Source organism: Protopterus annectens, chromosome 7.part1 (genome assembly GCF_019279795.1).
Source record: "Protopterus annectens isolate FY-2018-M chromosome 7.part1, PAN1.0, whole genome shotgun sequence".
In the NCBI taxonomy this organism is placed as follows: domain Eukaryota; kingdom Metazoa; phylum Chordata; order Ceratodontiformes; family Protopteridae; genus Protopterus; species Protopterus annectens.
This window is the reverse complement of record NC_056740.1, coordinates 5,192,624-5,212,068: the sequence shown is the minus strand read 5'-3', so window position 1 is coordinate 5,212,068 and position 19,445 is coordinate 5,192,624. Positions and strand designations below refer to the sequence as shown.

At 38.5% G+C, this 19,445-nt stretch overlaps 1 protein-coding gene across 1 annotated transcript in view; it reads left to right on the top strand.

The window, feature by feature from the left end:
• The window catches only part of LOC122807522 (solute carrier family 26 member 6-like), a 516,873-nt gene that overhangs the window by 100,033 nt on the left and 397,395 nt on the right, over positions 1 to 19,445 (top strand). The window contains exons 4-5 of the mRNA XM_044078447.1: positions 1,764 to 1,939; positions 17,831 to 17,995. Coding sequence (XP_043934382.1) covers positions 1,764 to 1,939; positions 17,831 to 17,995 — 341 coding nt within the window. The remainder of the gene's footprint in view (positions 1 to 1,763; positions 1,940 to 17,830; positions 17,996 to 19,445) is intronic.

Here is a 19,445-nt window from a genome sequence, read left to right as displayed (position 1 = left end):
ACAGATAACAAGCATAAACCATCCAAAATAAAGGCATAAAAAATGTTAGAGAAAATTGAAGACCAGAGCAAACATGACATGTCATAATGATTAATAAAATAATTTGTGGTCCATTTTTTAAGCTGAAGAATGCATTTTAAATGTTACCTTAGATTTATTGATGATATTTTTCTTATACGAGAAAGGTCAGTAGAAATGAAAGATGTTCCTTGTACACATTAGACAATCGACTGATTTTTTTTTAAATTTGCTACTCATCACAATTATCATAATGTTAGTTTTTTTGGATTTCAAAGTTTATATGCATTCTTAGTCACAAGAACTTAACAATGATTTATTTCACAAACTCACCCAGGCAAGGACTGTAAAGCAAGGGAGGACACTTCCTTATATGAACCACTAAGAAGAGCGTTTCAGAAGTGACTACATTAACAGCTGAACTCTGCAAACAGATTGCTGAGGGTGCAACTTAGCAAGAGCCATCACTATAATCATGTCAGAGTTTGGCAGACTACCATTTATTGGATTTCCCACACTGTAAAATGTAAAAAGTATGCATAATATGGAAATGACATGGCATTTTTCATTGCAAATGCTTTTGATTTTTTAATATTTCTGATGAGGGTAAAGACTAGACAATTCTCAACTGTTATAGTACAGCCTATATTTGAGTGATGAAAGCCCCAATTCCAGGTCACATGGGTTCAGCTGCAACTCACTAGTTTACCGCTTGACCTTTCAGAGCATAGATGACTTGTGAGTTTGGTAATTTATGTAAAGTTTTGGAATACAATATATTTTTGAAATAAGATGTTTGAATTATGGGTATTTTCCACTAATATTGTTCCATACTACTGAATGTTTTAAAACGGTAGGCTATAAAGCACAGACTGTTGCTGTTGCAAAGTAAATGTTTCACTCCCATGACACACTGATCTTGGAGGAACTTATGTTTTGCAGTAGGTGAGAATGAGCCCTTCACAACATAGGAATATTTATTTTCTTTGTTTTCCCCCCAAAGTAATGTTTTAAGAAAAACAATTTGTAAAAGATTTGCTGCATACTCATGAAGTGAACCAGCATGCTTTAAGGATGTGTATGTAATTCTTATTTCATTTTAGCCCATCACACAACTGATTACAATATTCAGACTGTAGCATCACTGATATAAAGCACCAGATTCCTAATCTTGTGATATATATGCATGTGAAAAAGAAATTCACTTAAACCAGCAGTGTTTACTTTATTAAATTGGCTTTCAGCTTTGCAGTAACAATCTCAATGAGAAATAAAAGGCTACTTCAGATTTAAGACTGCCAATGTATACATAAGGACAGCATTTTAACTGTAATGGATATCTAAAAGATTATATAAAAACTTTGAAGTACATAAAGCCATAGGAACATGTTCAACATATTTATGCAAGTTTGACAATGTCTGTGAAACCTACGGTGGCTTTACCTCATAATTACTTCTTTGGCCACAGTCTTCACTGTCAAATAACTTTTCAGGGAACCTTTAAATCTCTTTTCACATAATCATAACACCCTTTTTGAAGTTTAAATGTGGCTATTCAACATCATTTCAATGGTCATTCATATTGCTCATGTTTTTTATCATTTTACTTAGGTTGCTGAGATACTGCATCATTCCAGAGTAAAGCCTGAATTTTGGAAAGTTTTATCTTCAAAATCAATTTATATGTTACTTGTAATTTTTTCTAACTATTCTTTCAACCAGAACATTTTTGTTTGCTTTCCAAGGTGGGTTTGCTGTTCTCTGTGTTATGATTGGCAATGTGGCAGAGGATATGGTTCCCTCTAACTTTTTCATAGAAGTGGACAACATAACAAATGAGACAGTGATTAATACGGAGATGAGAGACAGGATGAGGGTTGATGTTGTAGCGTCACTAACTCTAATCACAGGAATTATCCAAGTAAGTATGCAAATTAGGTGAGCCTAACCATTTTGTTTGTTTCAGAAGAAGATTGTGTTATAAAGTGTTAATAATTGCAAATTGTCAAATGTCAAATGTTATACATGTTTAACAATCTTAGCACAAGAAATGAGATGTGTTTTACTTTAACAAATAAGGAGTACATTAGGCAGTCTAATATTTTTGTATATACAATATAGGTCAATTGAATTATCTTGAGACAGTACAAAATTATTTTACTTCACAAAGATTACAGTTACAATAATAGATGCAAATACTTCAATTTATTTACTTTTTATTATTGTTACATTTGTGGCAAATTAATCTTTACCTACAAAGTCTTTCACAACTCTAGTTTACAGGCTATCTTGGACATAAAAATTTACAGTTGTAGTTTAACGCAGAGACATCAGGCTATGAAGTTTGATTTAGGCACTATGAAGATATAATTACATCACTCTTACTTAACTCAAAAATTGGTGATGTTATGGAATAAATTACCATTTCATATTAGCAACAGTAAGAGCTTAGCATCCTTTAAGATATAACTGGATTCATGGGTTGGGGGAAAAATATTTAATCCAAAAATCTTGGAGCTACATGGCCATAATGCCTTAATGCTTATATACAACTTATGAGCTTATGAAATGAGGTGACCCAAACCAGCTCCAGTTGCATAGTGGGATAAGATCTTGACTATGACCCAAGTGACCTGAGTTTAGATACCATTGATCATGTTTCATAGATCTGGCAGGGAGAATGGGCATGCTCATTCTTTAGGAATGGTGGAGTCATATGCATTCAACCTCAAGCCTTTTGAGGAAGGGAGTGGCACATACACTTGCAAAGGGGAATATATAATGTCCCTTGTGGTGATGCAGATTATACATTTCCTCTGTATGGGGTAGGAGATAGGACATATGGCAAAACTCACTAAGACTACGTCACAGCTTGCTGTGAGGGAAAGGTTAGTTTGTTTTTGCCTTCTTCTATTTTGTATATTGTGATTTATTTTCTTTACACTGTATTTTACTTGTATTGTATTTTTAATTGCATATTTACACTATGTAAGAGACCACACCTGTGTCTCTTATGAGTCACACAGAAATCAGAACAAGTCAATTAAGGTTAATTACCTGTGAACTGAGGGCAGAGCTTGGAACTAAATCTTCTATTTAAGGGGTAAAAATAAAACATTTCAAGGCTTACTGGAAAAGCTCACTCAGACTCTGAGCAGCTTACTGTGAGGGAAAGGTTAGTTTGTTTTTGCTTTTTTGTATTTTGCATTGCTTCAATGCCTTTTTCTAGTTTGTATATTGTGATTTATTTTCTTTGCAGTATTTTACTTGTATTCTATTTTTATTTGCATATTTAAACTAGGAAACAAACAACAACTGTGTCTCTTGTGAGTCACGTAGAAATTAAGTTCCCCCTCCAATCTCTTACCCCAGTGCTGTTGTGATTTTATACGCAACTGTCTTTCTATTTGCCTACCCCTTATGGTAATTTGAACACATATTTCCTTCCCTCTCCTCTTTCATTGGCTATTGTGAGTAAGCACAAAATTATCATTTTGTGAAATCACCCCTTAAGGCTATTTAAATGTATTGGTCATTCCACTGTAATCCTTTGAGCCAGAATACAAAATCCCCACCATCCTCCAATCTATCTTGCTATTTTAAAATTAGTTCCTCTCCACTTAGATAGCATAACCTTAATTTATCCCTGTTTCAAATCTTACTTCTTGGTATACACTGCAACTCTTAGGATATTAACCATTTTTTCTATCTTACCTTTAAAATCTACAACATCTACTCCAAGACCACCAGTTATTGGAGAACCCATTCTGCCTCTGTAGTCATCTTGGGATTACTGCTTCTGTTTTGCTCCTGTTGAGATAAGGAGCATAGGGACATTATTACCTGGAGAATGCTGATCACTGGAAAGTCTTTTAATGGTTTCATATGTCAGCTTCTAATTTGTGGTTATATTTTGCTTTGAGAAGGAACAAAGTGCATTGATTCCTGACTGCTTCTGACTGAGCAGTGAGTATCTGTGTTTGACCTTCCTGATCGGTCTGATTTCTAGTCAAGGCATCTACCAGGAAAAGGCTATAATAAGCCTACAGACCCTTGCATCATCTGGGACAAGACTGTTGATCATCAAACAGCCTGTGACCTGCTTCTCATCTTGGGATTGTTACTACTGTTTTGCCTCTGGTGAGAGAAGAAGCAAAGGAGCATCGTATCACAGCAGTGTGAAGCTGTGGTGAGACCAGCACTAGTAGTAGCCAGGCAGTAGCCATTCAGGTGAATTTCCTTTTTTCATTCTTCACAAAGTTAATTCTTTCTTTTCAGTAAGTACTGCTTGATTTGATACACTCTAACTGAACTTCAGAATATCTCCATAAATACTTCTTTCATAAACAACTTCTTTCATAAACAATCAGGATCTAGTTATTACTTTCCCCTCAAGTGTTTGGCAGTGCCCTCTACATATGCAGTCATCCTGAGTTGACATTTTTCCTGTAAAAGCATCCTTGAAATTTCACCAATATTCAGTTGACCCACAGAGTAATAGTTCGCAGTGATAAATACTGCCCCCACAGTTGCTAACCAGATACTCCTGACACTACTTTATAGTCTCACTCCAATTGTCTAATCAATAAAAAAGGGTCTGTTGCCATGGACCGTTACCAACTTGCTGGATATGGGCAACCTGAGGCAATAAAGAAATTGCTTCATCTTTACTGACAACCAATTAATTCTCAAACAAACTGATATGGTATGTGAGAAATGTATTGAGACAATGTCACTGGAGGCAAAGCTCTCACATAAAAGCACTTCTCATACCAATCAGGATGTCAGTAGTGCACGCACTGCACCCATCATACATAGCTCAAGGCAGACATAGAGACCCACATATGCTGAGATACTTAAATGTAACCTTTCTAAGCCCCAAAGACCTTATAGATGAAGTACACATAACAAATACCCTTAGCAGACTCAAATGCACTCTTTCAAAACAACATCCACATCAACACATAGCGCTACATCTCATGGAGCCTCTACTTCTAAACCCATAAGGCAAGCCAAAACACAATCCAACATTCTGGTCATTGAAGACTCCATTGCAAGACACAATGATGCTACCCTCACCAGGATGAGTAAGGAGAAAATCACAGTCAGTTGCTTTTCAGGGACCAGGATCCTCCACATTTAATTTATGCACTCAGTTCATTGGACCAAGAGAACCAGTCATAGTCCATGTAGGTATAAAAGACCTGAGATGTACCTCCCTAAACTATATGAAGAGAAACATTATGGAACTCTTGGAATATCTGTCACAGGCTGATATGAGCCTAGCATTGAGCAGCATTTTACCTTCTTCAAGGATGATGCCACAATATGAACAGAAGATGACTGACTTTAATAATTGACTTAGTTTCTGGTGTCATTCTAAGTGGGTGCAATATTTGTCAGCATGGAAGAAGATGGTCAACAGAGCACACTGCTTTGCTAAGGGGTCTGCACCTCTCCCTTCTAGGCTTTCGAATGTTAGCTAAAACATTGTCTTCCCCATAGTGCCTTTTTTAGGCAATGCCAAACAGAAAGTACTTCCGACATAGCAAATCAAAACTAAGAAAGTCTAGAAGTGTTACAGCTCAGAATTAGGAGTCTAAACAAAAACCTTTATTCTTTACAAGGCCTCCTCACCCTGGAGAATGTTCATGTCTATGCAGTCACTGAGAAGTGGTTTAAAGCTGCAAAGAGCACACCAGAAGTGCAAGGCTATAATGCCTTCCACACATTTAGACCAGCTACTACACAGATAGGGATTAAGAGCGGAGGTGTCTCAATTTACATCAAAAATAAATATACCTCAAGGCTGGTCAAACAGGGAAATACAGTTGAGCTTCTCCATGTTCAAATCGCCATAGGCAAAATCCCATACCACTTCCTTACAACCTATAGGTCCCTCTCTATGACCCAGAAAATTCATATGATGTATTTAAACGTATTGGAAACACTCACCTTTCTACCCAATACTATATTCATGGCTGGCTTTAATTATCCCACTATTAACTGAGAGTCATATATGACACCGAATGTACAAGCACAGAGATTCCTGGATTTTGTAAATGTAAACTCCCTGGACCAGATTGTTAATACACCAACCAGGGGTGCAAACATACTGAATCTGGTCATCACTGATATGGGAGAGTGCTGCCCACCCCTTAGTGCAACATTTTCAGTGGTAAGGTCAGATCACAAACTGGTCTGTTTTGAAGTAAATCTAAAACCTGGAAACATAGCTAACCTTGTAATATTCATGAACTAAGCTAAGGCTAACCTCTGACTTTTAAGTGATAACCTGGCAAAATTTCACGCCCCCAAAAGCCCTGCCAGTGTGGAACTATTCACAGTAATCCTATGCAAGCATGTTAATAGCTGCATAAAGGTAGCTTTCCCTACCAGGAAGAAGTAGAAAATTAACTCAAAAAATGAGCCACCCTGGTAGAATCACAACATCAATAGACTGTATAACAGAAGGAAGAAAATCATGGCAAAAATTAGGAGGTGCAGCACCCAGCAGGATAAAAGCACCCTCATAAAACTAAGCAAACATCTAAGAGGACAAATAGTCTACCAAAGACAAATAGGAGGTAAAGTTGGCCTCCCAGGCCAAATGCAACCACAAGACATTCTTTAGCTACATCTGCAACTTCAAAGGCAATACACAATTGTATGCAGAGCTCATTGATAATGGAGCCACCTATGCTGAACCAGAAGATATAGCAAACCTACTGACTGTCAAATTCAGGTCCAGCTATATCCCTTTCTGCCCCTCAACCATCCCTTAGGAAATACAATCAAATAACAACTCCCCCTGCTATCACTAGACAACAGGTCCTTAATGCTTTCTCTAAGGCCAAGAACACTGCATCAATGGGCCCAGACAATATCCCAGGATGCCTCCTAAATAACATGAAACATGACCTATCAGGCCATCTGGAATTTCTATTCAACTGTAGCCTCCAAATGGAGAAAAGCAAAATTCATCCCTCTGCACAGCGGTGGGCCATCTATAGACCCTGGAAACTACAGACCCATGAGTCTCACTGATCTCATATGCAAAGCAATGGAAGGAATTATCATGGAAATGATCAATAATGACATAGGAAACCTCCAGACACTGGACCCAACCCAATTTATTTTTGACAAGGGCAAGTTATGCCTACTCAACCTGCTGGACATCTTTGAGAAGATCACCAGAGCAATGGATGAGGGCAAAATTGTTCACGCTACTTACCTTAACCTGGCCAAGACATTTGACACAATACCCCCTTGGTCATTGTTGACAAAATCAAGAGGTTATGTATAAATCCTTATGTCATCCAGTGAATATCTAGCTGGCTCACAAAACCCAGGAAGTAAGAATCGGGGAGTCCACCCCTACAAAGATGCCAGTCACAAGTGGAGCTCCTTAGGGGATCAGTCGTTGGACTGCTCCTTTTTGGCATTTGCTTCTCTGAAGTCAAGGCCAATGTCAATGGCCTCTAACTGACTAAATTTGAGCAGTCATAGAATCCCCCACTGACACAAATATTTTCCAGGAAGGACTGACACAGGCAAATAACTGGTGTCAGAGCCATGAACTAAAACTAAATGCCAAAAAATGTATAATAACTTTCTTCAGGAAGTAATCCACCACTGGTAACTATCATATTGACAACACACCCCTAAGAGTTGACCCAGTAGTCATAGACTTGGGGACACACATAAACAATAATCTGGCCTTTGACTATCACATATCAACACTAGTGAGGAAATCATTCTATGCTGTGCAACTTATAAACAAAGGTATGGGCATCTAGGTGAAGGAAAGTCATTGTTCCACTCTATTCATCATTCATCAGACCTATCATTGAGTACAATACCACTTTGGTATGTAACAGCTGAAATGCCCACAGAGATTTCTTGTTAAAAGGATACAGGGCATAAGTAGCATGTCCTATGCAGACCACCCTGTATTTTGTCTCCTACAAGCTGTTGAAGGGAGAATTATGCCTGACATACAAAGCATTGTCAGACCCCACTCTGATGGATGTCCCGCATATCCACAAAACAAACAGCACCAGAATTACCCATTCTAAACACTCAAACCTTGCCTGCAATATAAATAGGACCTACTGGGGAGACATGTATGTATCCCAGAGACTATCCATTCTCTGGAACAGGCTCCCCATGCATGTGAAGTAGAGTTCCTCCCTAACCTATTTCAAGTTAACATGGACAACTGGATGGGAAACAAGAAATTCATCCCTGGTTTGGCACCTAGGTTTCTAATGGAAACAGGCAGCCTGTAAATGGTTTATCTCCCAGGCCACTGCTTGTAAATATTTAATCTCCTAAGCCCCTGCTTACAGTTATCAGGGGTAACAGAACTTGTCAAAGATTTTGGGATGAATGACTAGGCTTAAATGACCAGTTGGGGTTATTAGCCTAGTAAACACCTATGGACCTTTATAGCCAGGGTGGCAACTCTCATGGCTGCCTAAAGTATGGCCCCTCCAGACAGTTGCCACCCATATATATTTGGAGATTACCTTCATTAGGATAGAATGAATGGATTCAAGTCTAGTTGAGGGAGGCTTGATGGTCAAAAAAGCATTGGTCAGAAAAGACCTAGAAAAACAAGACTTCCCAGACAGAGATTCCTGATCACAAATGTAAAAGATATAGACTAGTAAGAAAATAAATACTGTAAGCAGGTATATTTTGTATGCCATTTGGCTACAAAGGTGGGGAACAACAGTAACTCCATATGCATTGTCCATCTTGTTTAAAGGTTGAAGATTATTACGATTGTAAGGTCCAAAAATGTGCTAGCCAGGAGAAGTGATTGAAGAACTTATCAGCTTAGTTTAAACTTAAAAGAAGATATAGCAAATAAATAGATCCAAACTCACTTATTACAGACCACTAAGCTTACTTGTATACTGTATACTTGCCTTAAAAGGTTATACCAATCAACAGTATAGAAATACTTTTTGCTCATTTGATAAGAAGGGATTTGAATAGCATAAGAAAGGGACAGTTTCCATTCATAAAAGAAAGGAAACAGGTGGCAAAAAAAGTTAGTTTTTCTCCTAATCTGATGTATGTCATATAGAATTACTGACCTTTGCTGCTAATTATGATTATATCTTGAGCGAATGCAAACCATTGTTTGAATATTTCTGGCATTCTCTATTGAAGGAAGAATTGTTGGTACTGATTTTAGGAATGACATTTGATCCCACAACATTACCTTAAGCATATAAAAGTAAAACTGACTCTCTTAAAATGTGTTAGAAATTTTATTTGTCTTACTAGTTTACTAATTTTAAAGGCAATGTGAATGTTGATAATTGTAAATAATCTATTGAAAATTCTGGCTTGATGATGAGTTGTATTGTTTTCTTGATGGTATAGATCAGGCCAAGTATTATATTCAGTCACACAAAACTCACTGATTACTAGTTTATAAATCTTGTGAATCAACTTGTATGTAACAAAATGGATTATTAACTGTCAACTGATAAAGAATTTAGAGTTAAGCAATATGTCAGGAGTACGGGAGTGCCTTCTGTGTGGAGTCTGCATGTCCCCCCCGCAGTTGGGTGAGCATTCGAAAGACATGCGTGAATGGGCGTGCCTTCGTTGAAGGTTGAACATCGAGCTGGCACCTCGGCGTTCATGAAAATCTACTGCCAATCATTAGTGGATTGGAGTTCTGCTGTGGCAACCCCTAACTTGGGAAAAGCCGAAAGACAACAACAACTCTGAATGAAGGTTTAATTGTCTGGGAGTACTGCAGAGTTCAGTTATCCTCTATTATGGCCTGCTCAAGGATGTTCTTTATATTCCATGCCCTTTTATAAACCAACAGTGGCACATTGACAGTTATTGCAGCAATTTCAGAGATCTTTTCAACTTTGTATAACTTAGAAGGTAGAAGAAATCCCAGGAGGGAAAGTTGGAAACCATACTGGACTTTGATGAGTTGAAACTGGCGATATGATTAAGGGTCAACATCACCACCACCACCACCACCACCCCCAGGAATCCAAGAAAACCTTTGATTTCCATTTGCTATATTTAAAAGGTGCCAAACGTTAAGATTTCTAATACCCATGGATTATATTATACGAGAAACTTGTTTTATATTTAATAAGTGATTTTCAAATATTTTAAAGTGATATGGATCTAGAGTCTTGACTATAATATTCTATTGGTTAATTAATTGTATTTAAAGATGATATGGACATTAATTGGTAGATTCTGATGGAGTCCAATCGGACAAAAGTGCTAAACCTTATTAAACGTTTTTTCTTGTGGATATTTGGAGCACACTGTTTTTAGAACAGTTTTTGTTTTTAGTTTTGTAAACCTGATCATCCTACTTCAAAAATACATCTAGAAGGTTAGATAGTTTAGAAAGCCATTTGCCTTAAAATGTCAGAATATCACAGGCATTATAGAGTTAGTCTGCCTTTAAATATTTAATACATATTTCTTGCTTTCATAAAAAAATTCCACTTCATTTCTGTTATTTCCTCATTTGTACAGTTTCAAATATCAACACATGCTTGCTTTGACATGTCCTGTTCAAACTGATCTGTAGATTTTCAAAACTATTATTTTTTGTTGTAATTGATGACATTTTGAAGAAATGAAGTTTGGGGCAAACTAAGTTGTCCTGGCCCCATGTCTGGCTAGTAAAGGTGAGGAGATATAGCTTTAGGAAGTTAATGGTTGAGTGCTTTGGTAGGTAAGTTAGAGTGTAAGCTTTGGGTGTAGTTATTAAAGGGTTAAATAGAAAGGGAGCTTAGGGGAAGTGATGTAGGGGAGGGACTTATAGCAGGTTTAAGTGTTAGGGCTGAGAGGAAGTAGGCACATTTTTGGTGGGGGGGGGGGGTTACTACGTTGGGAGGTGCGTCATCCGGATATATTGTTAGCCACAATGATGGATAGTTATGGTGGCTTTAACAGGAGGGTGAGCAGGGGAGAAGGAGCGGGTGTGTGTTGATCTTTTAATAGTGGCTCTGGTTTGCGGGTAGGGTGCAAATTTGCACACACTTGCTGAAGATGTGGAGAGAGTCATTCGGCCATTTTTTGTGGACGGCAAAACCTTTCCGCATTGAATTCCAGTGTTATGGCTCATGAGGGTGGGTTTCTCACTTCACAAGGGTTTCAACCGGTGCGGGGTAGGGGCAATTTTCATGGGTCTCAGGGAAGTGGGTTCTTTAGAGGGAGTAGGGGAAGGGGCGTCATTCCCCATTAAGGTGGAGGTTCTGGGGGGATGCTTCTGTGGTTTCCTTGCAATGCGATTAAGAATGAGATATTACAGGGGAAAAGGGGGCTGATGATGATGATGATGATGATGAGGGGTTTCATAGGGGAAGTTCCTATTAAGTCCAGTGTGGGGGGTAGTGGAGGGGTTGCAAGAACCTGTGATCAGTGCAATGTAAAGAGGACATTTTGGAGGGTTTGGTGGAGAAGGAGCATCGGGTGGGGAATTTAATGGGTCCTTTTGACAATCCACCTTTCAGTCATTACAAGGTGTCACCCTTGGGGTTATTGCCAAAGAAACGGGATGGGGAATTCAGATTGATACATCACTTGTCTCATCCGTAAGGGAATTCAGTGAATTATTTTATTGCAAAGGAGGAGGTTAGGGTGCATTATGCATCCTTGGATGATGCTGTGAAGGTGATCAGGGATTTTCAGGACCCATGGCTGGTTAAAGTTAACATTGAGTATGCCTTTCGCTTGCCTCGCTTGCAGCCAATTAGGATGGAGAACTGGCCATTGCTGGGGATGAGGGTAGGTGAAAAGTACTATTTTGACAAAGGTATGCCTATGGGTTGTTCAGTAGCATATGCAATTGAGAAGTTTAGTATGGTATTACATTGGGTATGGCAGCAGAGAGTGGGAATGCAAAAGGCAGTGTACTATTTAGACGATTTTCTTCTGGTGGGTGAAGGATGGGCAGGGGCACAGGAAGGTTTGCGGGAGTTTAATAGCATGTGCGAGGAGCTGGGGGTACCATTGGCCCAGCATAAGATGGATGGTCCAGTGAGAGTGTTAGAATTTTTGGGATTAACAGTAGACGTGGAGCGAGGAATGCTTTGTCTGTCCAAGGATAAGACATAGAGGCTTAGGACAGTGATACGTTTGGTGCTGGGCAAGGATAAGATATGGATTTGATCAGTCATGGAGTTGTTGGAGCTTTTGAATTTTGCCTGTCGAGCAGTACACCCAGGACACCCCTTTTGTAGGTCGGTGACATTTATGTTGAAAGCGGGCCGGAGTAAACATCATTGGGTTAGGGTGTCCAACTTGGTGCAAGAGGATTTGTTGTTGTTGTTGTGGGAGGGTTTTTTGTGACATTTAAATGGAATGTCTTTCTGGCAGTCTGACTGGATAGGGCATGAGGAACTTCAGTTATTTATGGATGCAGCTGGGGACACTAGTATGGGGGCCTACTTTGGAGGTCGGTGGTTTGTGGCTAAATGGCCTCAGGCATGGAAAGAGGAATGAAAGCATGATATGGCCTTCCTAGAGTTGATCCCTATATGGGTAGCTTCTGTAGTGTGGAAGGAGCATTTACAGGACAAGTGAGTAGTTTTTCATTCTGACAATATAGCTGTGGTGAGGGTGCTACAAAAGAAGACGGCTAAGTCAGGATTGTTGTTGTTAGTATTACTTAAATTGCTTTTGCAGAGTCTGTTAATCAATTTTTCATTTACAGGGGTGCACATACCTGGTGTAAAGAATGATATTGCTGATAGCTTGTCCCAATTTCAGTTTTGCAGGTTTTGGCTGTTGGCTCCAAGGACAGAGGAAGTACCAGAAATCCTGCCAGAGAAGGTTTGGAACCTTGAGTCGAGGTAGCCTGGTGGTTGGTGCATCATTCTTGGGCTCCCTCTACAAGGAAGGCTTATGGTAGGGCTCTTTCTAATTTTGATCAGTTTGTTCTGCAGTTGCCAGAAGAGGAAGGGGGATGGTCAGAGGAATTATTGTTGCAATATGTAGCTCAAGCTTGGAGACTAGGTAAGGCGTTACAGACGGTCAGGGTGGATTTGGCTGCTATTAGCATTTTCGCTAGGGTATCATAGTTGCAGGATTTTACAAATTCATGGAGAGTAGGTCAGATGTTGACGGGGTGGGGGAGAGTGGTTGGGGAACGTAGGGATATGCGATGGTCGCTGACGAGGGTGGTATTGAAAGTTTTTTTGAAAGGGTTAGCGCTATTACAAGGTGGGTCTTTGGATTATTTCATGTGGGGCACACTGTGTATATGGCTATATTTTGGCACCTTCCATGTTCCTGAGTTGTTAGGTTCTTTATGTTGGAAGTATGTTATCATAGGTGAGGGAGAGGTTACTATTGTGTTACGGAAGAGTAAGACAGATCAACTGGGTAAAGGTTTATAGGTGGTGTTTAAGCCTGACAGGAATGCTAGCCTTTGTCCAGTAAGGTGGGCCAAGGAATTCAGGAGGAGGTAGATGGGTAGTTTATCTGAGTTAATTTTTTGCTCAGTGGATGGGAAGGTGGTGTCAAGTAGTAGATTCATATGTTTGATTAGGAGGGTTTTATGTTGCATGGGATTTACAGCTGATAGATTTGCAGCTCACTTTTTTTGAAATGGCAGGGCTTCAGGTATGGCTAGAGAAGGCAGTTCCATTAAAGTTATTAAAAGAGTGTGGAGGCCATCTTCAAATGCATTTTTATCATATATTAGATAAAAGTTATTGGTCTAATTAATGACTTTCTTTTCTTCTTTTTTAAGGAAACAGATTGTCATCCTGGGGCACTCATATATCCACTGGAAGGAGAAGCGTGCGTTAGTCAAGGAAGATGGAAAAAATTTGGGTTTGTTCCATTTAGGATGATCAGTGACTTGGTATGGGGTTAGGGGTCTTAGGTGGGATAGGTTGCTCCATGAATTGAATAGGTTAAATTGAGGGTGGGGTGTCCTCGCATATTAGTGATTCATTTGGAAGGCAATGTTCTTGGAATTCTTTCTAAGAAGCAATTAGTGGATATTATTCTACAGGATTTGTTGAGGTTGCAGACATTGTACCCAGGTATGGATATTGTTTGGTCAGAGTTGGTTCCTCATTTGTGTTGGAGGAATGCTTATAGTTATAGGGCTATTGAAAGGATAAGGAGGTTTATTAACCAGAGATTGGATGGGCAATTAAGAATTTTGGGGATGCATACTATTGAACATAGAGATTTTGGGGAGGGGAAAGATGTCTGGTATCGATCGGATGGGGTGCATTTGAATGAGGTGGGGTTGGATTTGTTTAATCTTCACTTGAAGCTGTTTTTAGAGGGTATGGTTGAGGCTAGGGTTTAGGAGGGGGAATAGCCTGGGATTAGGCTGGTGGAGGAGAAGAGAGACAGCATTGTCCTCTTCTGTTCCCCCTCTAAGGAAGGTGACCCTGCATTGTATGGGGGAGTAAGTGAGCTGCTGGACACTATTTGAATAAAGGAAAATTCATTGGTTAATGGTTAGTTTGTCAGGAGGTGAGCAGGTATGCTGCCTATTTAAGTGTGGTGGGTGAGTAGGTACACTGACCTGGTGGAGAAGGTAACAGGGTGAGTAAGTACGCTGCCCTGAGGTATAATTGTCCAGGGTGAATAGGTACGCTGCCCTGAGATTGTTATCAATGAATGTAATTGTTATTTCTGTGTAAATAAAGTTTATTATCTAATAATATTCAATAAAAGTCGTCAAATGGCTTTATGTGTTTGGTGTTGTTTATTTTAAAGGGGGGCCGAGACAAATGATGTTTGGGACAAACTAAGTTGTCCTGGTCCCACTCTTAGGTAGTAAAGGTGGGGGGTATAGCTTTAGGAAGTTAATGGTTGAGTGTTTTGGTAGGTAGGTTAGAGTGTAGGCTTTGGGTGTAGTTATTAAAGGGTTAAAGACAAAGGGAGCTTAGGGGAAGTGATGTGGGGGATGGAGGGACTTCTAGCAGGTTTAAGTGTTAGGGCTGAGAGGAAGCAAGCAAACTAAGTTGTCCTGGTCTCACTCTTAGGTAGTAAAGGTGGGGGGTATAGCTTTAGGAAGTTAATGGTTGAGTGTTTTGGTAGGTAGGTTAGAGTGTAGGCTTTGGGTGTAGTTATTAAAGGGTTAAAGACAAAGGGAGCTTAGGGGAAGTGATGTGGGGGATGGAGGGACTTCTAGCAGGTTTAAGTGTTAGGGCTGAGAGGAAGCAAGCACATTTTGGCGTGAGTTGGTGGCCGTCCCCACCCCCCCCCTTTTTTTATGGAAGATTTTGGTTGCTTAAGGCGGAGAAGAAAGACAGGATTGTCCTCTTCTGTTCCCCCTCTAAGGAAGGAGGTCCTGCATTATATGGGGGAGTAAGTGAGCTTCTGGACACTATTGAATAAAGGAGAATTCATTGGTTAATGGTTGGTTTGTCAGGAGGTGAGCAGGTACGCTGCCTATTTAAGTGTGGTGGGTGAGTAGGTACGCTGCCCTGGTGGAGGAGGTAACAGGATGAGTAGGTACGTTGCCCTGAGGTATAATCATCCAGGGTGAGTAGGTACTCTTCCCTGAGATCGTTATTGATGAAGATAATTGTTGTTATTTCTGTGTGAATAAAGTTTATTATCTAATAATATTCAATAAAGGTCATCAAATGGCTTTATGTGTTTGGTGTGATTTATTTTAAAGGGGGGCCGGAACAATGTCTAGATAAAATGAAGAGCACTGATTTGTAATGATTTAGTTTGTGTGGATTGTGGATGTAAGTTCTTTTAATCTTTCTTGCATCAAGAATTATATTTTTATATAATGAAGTTACCTGCCATTGTCCTATGCTGATGGTCTTTAAATTACTTAGAGCAATCATCCTTGTTATTGCAATTTAGCATTATTGACAGGCAGGTGATTCAAAAGAAATTATGCATTTGAGATTCATACATTATTATCTCAGATTCTAGGTAGAACTTAATACAAGTTTCTTCTTTAGGGTAGTTGATCTGAGTTCTCCCTTCACCATGTATGTTAAGTAAGGTAAGCAGCTCCCTTTAGTGCTGAGTTTGTGATTTAGTATCTTGCTCTAATACTCCAATATGGTGTCCATCAGGTTATAAAAATATTAAAACTAAAAATGTTTTTATTATTCATCATTGTTAATTTTTTGTTGATCAAATATAAAAAAAAACTGAAGTAAATGCGTAAGTGACTATAACCTGAATTATTGCATACAGAATAGAACACTTAAAAATACTGGAATGCATTTCAGAGTAGCAACATTTTAAAAATCTACTGCCATAGTTTAGAAAGGCAGTTACAACTGTAGATATTTTATACTTGCAAGTAGTCTTTCAAACTGTATTGGATATGGATAGAAATTAAACATCTGGAAAGCATTTCCTACTCTATGTTTCTTCCTAAGTATTTTAAGAAATTAAATTTAATTTTGTGTATTGTCTTTCTTTTTCCTGACAGTTGTGCTGGTGTTTCAGTTATACTGTTTTTTCAGTACCACTGTACCCATTTTATAAGTCTCCAACCCCCTTTCATCTGCTGACATCAGGTATCTAGGTGCCATTAGTTGCTTGTCTTGCTCATTTATTCAATTTTATGGGGGATGGCTGAGCAAAAGAGCCTTTGAATGAGCAGAGGGCAGGAGGTGGGTTTGTTATTCTCTACGAATTCCGATACCACCTTTGATAAAATATGTGCAGGGATAACACCAGATTTTGCTAATGCCCTTACTCCCCATGAGGAGCTAGAACTGGCATTCTAGGGGGTGGCAGGGGTTGGCATAATGGTTAAGGTGTTTATCTCACCTTTGAAAGGGAAATTTACAAGGCTTAAATTGACCCACAAAGGCAGCTAGCCGAGTACATACCTACGATCCTAACACTGAATTCACCCCACCCATAGATGACCCTTCAGCACATACTCTGATATTTAAGGTAGTTTAAAGTACTGGGTGGGACAATGTTACTGCTTTAGTAATGTGTTATAGTGATTGCCATGGAAGCCCAGTTTCCTTAGCTTCCATTCCAGAGACATAATTGATGTGTGTCCAGATAAGTAAACCACCCTTCCTTGAGACAATCGAGCCTTAAGTCTGATTTATGTCTCATAGAATCAGTATGAGCTAAGAGACAATACATGTTTAGCACCATTGTTGATGGTGAGTCAATAATAACCTTTCTAGTCATTTAAAGAGCTCAAATATTTTCTTCCACTGCAATGTTCATGGTATGCAGTGCCATCATAAATTTATAATAATACTGTATATGAGTTATTTTGTTCCACTGTACTGGTGTTACACCTTATTGCCCTTGGCAGATATCTGTTTATGTGGGTAAACAATTCCCACGGAAAGTAAGCCTGATCATAAAGTTTTGATTTCCTTTAACAAAAACTGGGCAACGAGAGTCTATTTTCAAATAAGTTTCACCAATCTGCCAACTCAGAATACAAATACTTTGCCAACAAGCAGTCTGACCGGTATACTTTTAGAAAGGTAACACAGTCATTTAACAGCAGGATCTATGTTGCATGAACAGCACTGATTACTCTGCACTGAAAATGTTAAAAATACTTAAATATATTTGTAGCAACTTAGTGCAACATACTGTATACCATTCATAATATCACTTGCAGCAATGCCATTCCATATCAGGAAATTAAAAAGATCAGTATATTGATTATAGTGAATCAAAACACAACCTTGAGTTTAAGACCAGAAAAATGCTATTTTTCTAATTAGCAAGTGTTCAGCAAGGCAGTTTAGTGGGGAATGTACTCTTTTATAATGTTATTTCTGCAATACAAAAATATCCTTTTTTTTGCTTCCAACAGGTGCTGCTGGGACTCACACAGTTTGGATTTGTTGTTAACTACCTCTCCGGACCCCTTGTCTGTGCATACACAACAGCGGCTGCCCTCCATGTCACATTATCACAGCTCAAGTACATATTTGGAGTTAATGTTAAAAGATACAGTGGACCTGCATCATTTATATTTGTACGTGAGAAAAATCTTAATTAGTTAATATAATTTGTAATTTGTTTTCTTAAAACATTTCTAGTGATAGATTTTTTAATTGTTTAATATTGTACATTTGCATCATTTCACTTCACCTTACATACTGCTTTGTAATTTCATTATCATTTTACAGTTTTTTGTTTTTTTTGTATTTCATAACACATTCAGCCAACCATTAAAAAGACATTTGATTCATGCTACCATTTTTAACCAGGGAAGCATATGATGGAAGACTGTTTTCACAGACGATTAAAGTGGACAGGGTGAATGACTAGCTAAGGATTCCATTGCAGAAAGCAATAGTTATAATACAAAATCTAATTATAATATAGCTCCAAGAGTTATTTTTAGGGCAGAACTCTTAGTTAGACTCCAGAAAAATCAATTTGCAAGCCATAACACCATTATTTAATACTAGGTTAATGGCAAAAGTCTGAGGGATAATAAGAAATGGTGCATTACATGTCAGCCTTTGTACTGTGTATCTCACAAACACGTCAATGGGTAAAAATAAAGGATTATGTACAGACATAAATAAATAAATATTTCAGGATTCATGATACATAACAGAGAAACTGATCATAACCAAGTGAAAATGGAATTTGATAACAGAAAATTTGTTTTGTTTATATGTTGCAGATAGCAAGGACAACGCAGTTTTGTCCAGAGAGAGAAAAGAAAAAACTGATAAAATCATCATTGTGAAACAATATGGAAAATATTGGAAATTATATAATGGAAGTTTTAATTTAGAATCTGTAATTCATAAGAATAAAATATAGCATTTGAGTATATACATTCAAAAATCTTAGGATAATTTTTGGATAAAGCTAGCACATCAAAATATGGCTATTTTAACTCTTGCTTGGAATCTGAATTTATGAGCAATTATGTACCCCCATATGGTTGAGATATTAAATATAGTAGATGGTGCATGCACAAACTATTTTGCCCAAATGCCCAGGTACATTATCAAAATGCTCTAGTGACCAGAATAGACAGGAAGTGTTCTCAAAATGGAACGTATTCTTTCAAGGGATGTGTACCATTTCATGAATGACATCTTGAAGAAAGCAATTTCCCCAGTCCTATCTACCTGAATTTGAAAGACCTGAAACATTTTGACATATATTTGCTCTTCTGTTTTGAGAGCCAGTTTTTCACCCTTTTCAAGATCAAGGATAATAGGATGACAGGAACTACAATGCAAGTAAGTTTGAACACTGTGTGTGCTTTGTCAAAACTAGCATCAAGATGTACCCACCACTTCAAGAGGGAAAAACATGCTAGTCTGTGGGGTGAGCCTGTTGGTAGACATCCAAACATGAATGTTAGACTCAAATGAAACAAGGGTGCCATTCTGCTTAATATGCAGAAGCAATTTGTTGCAAGGATGAGATAACTACTGGATAATGAATCTGTCCAATCA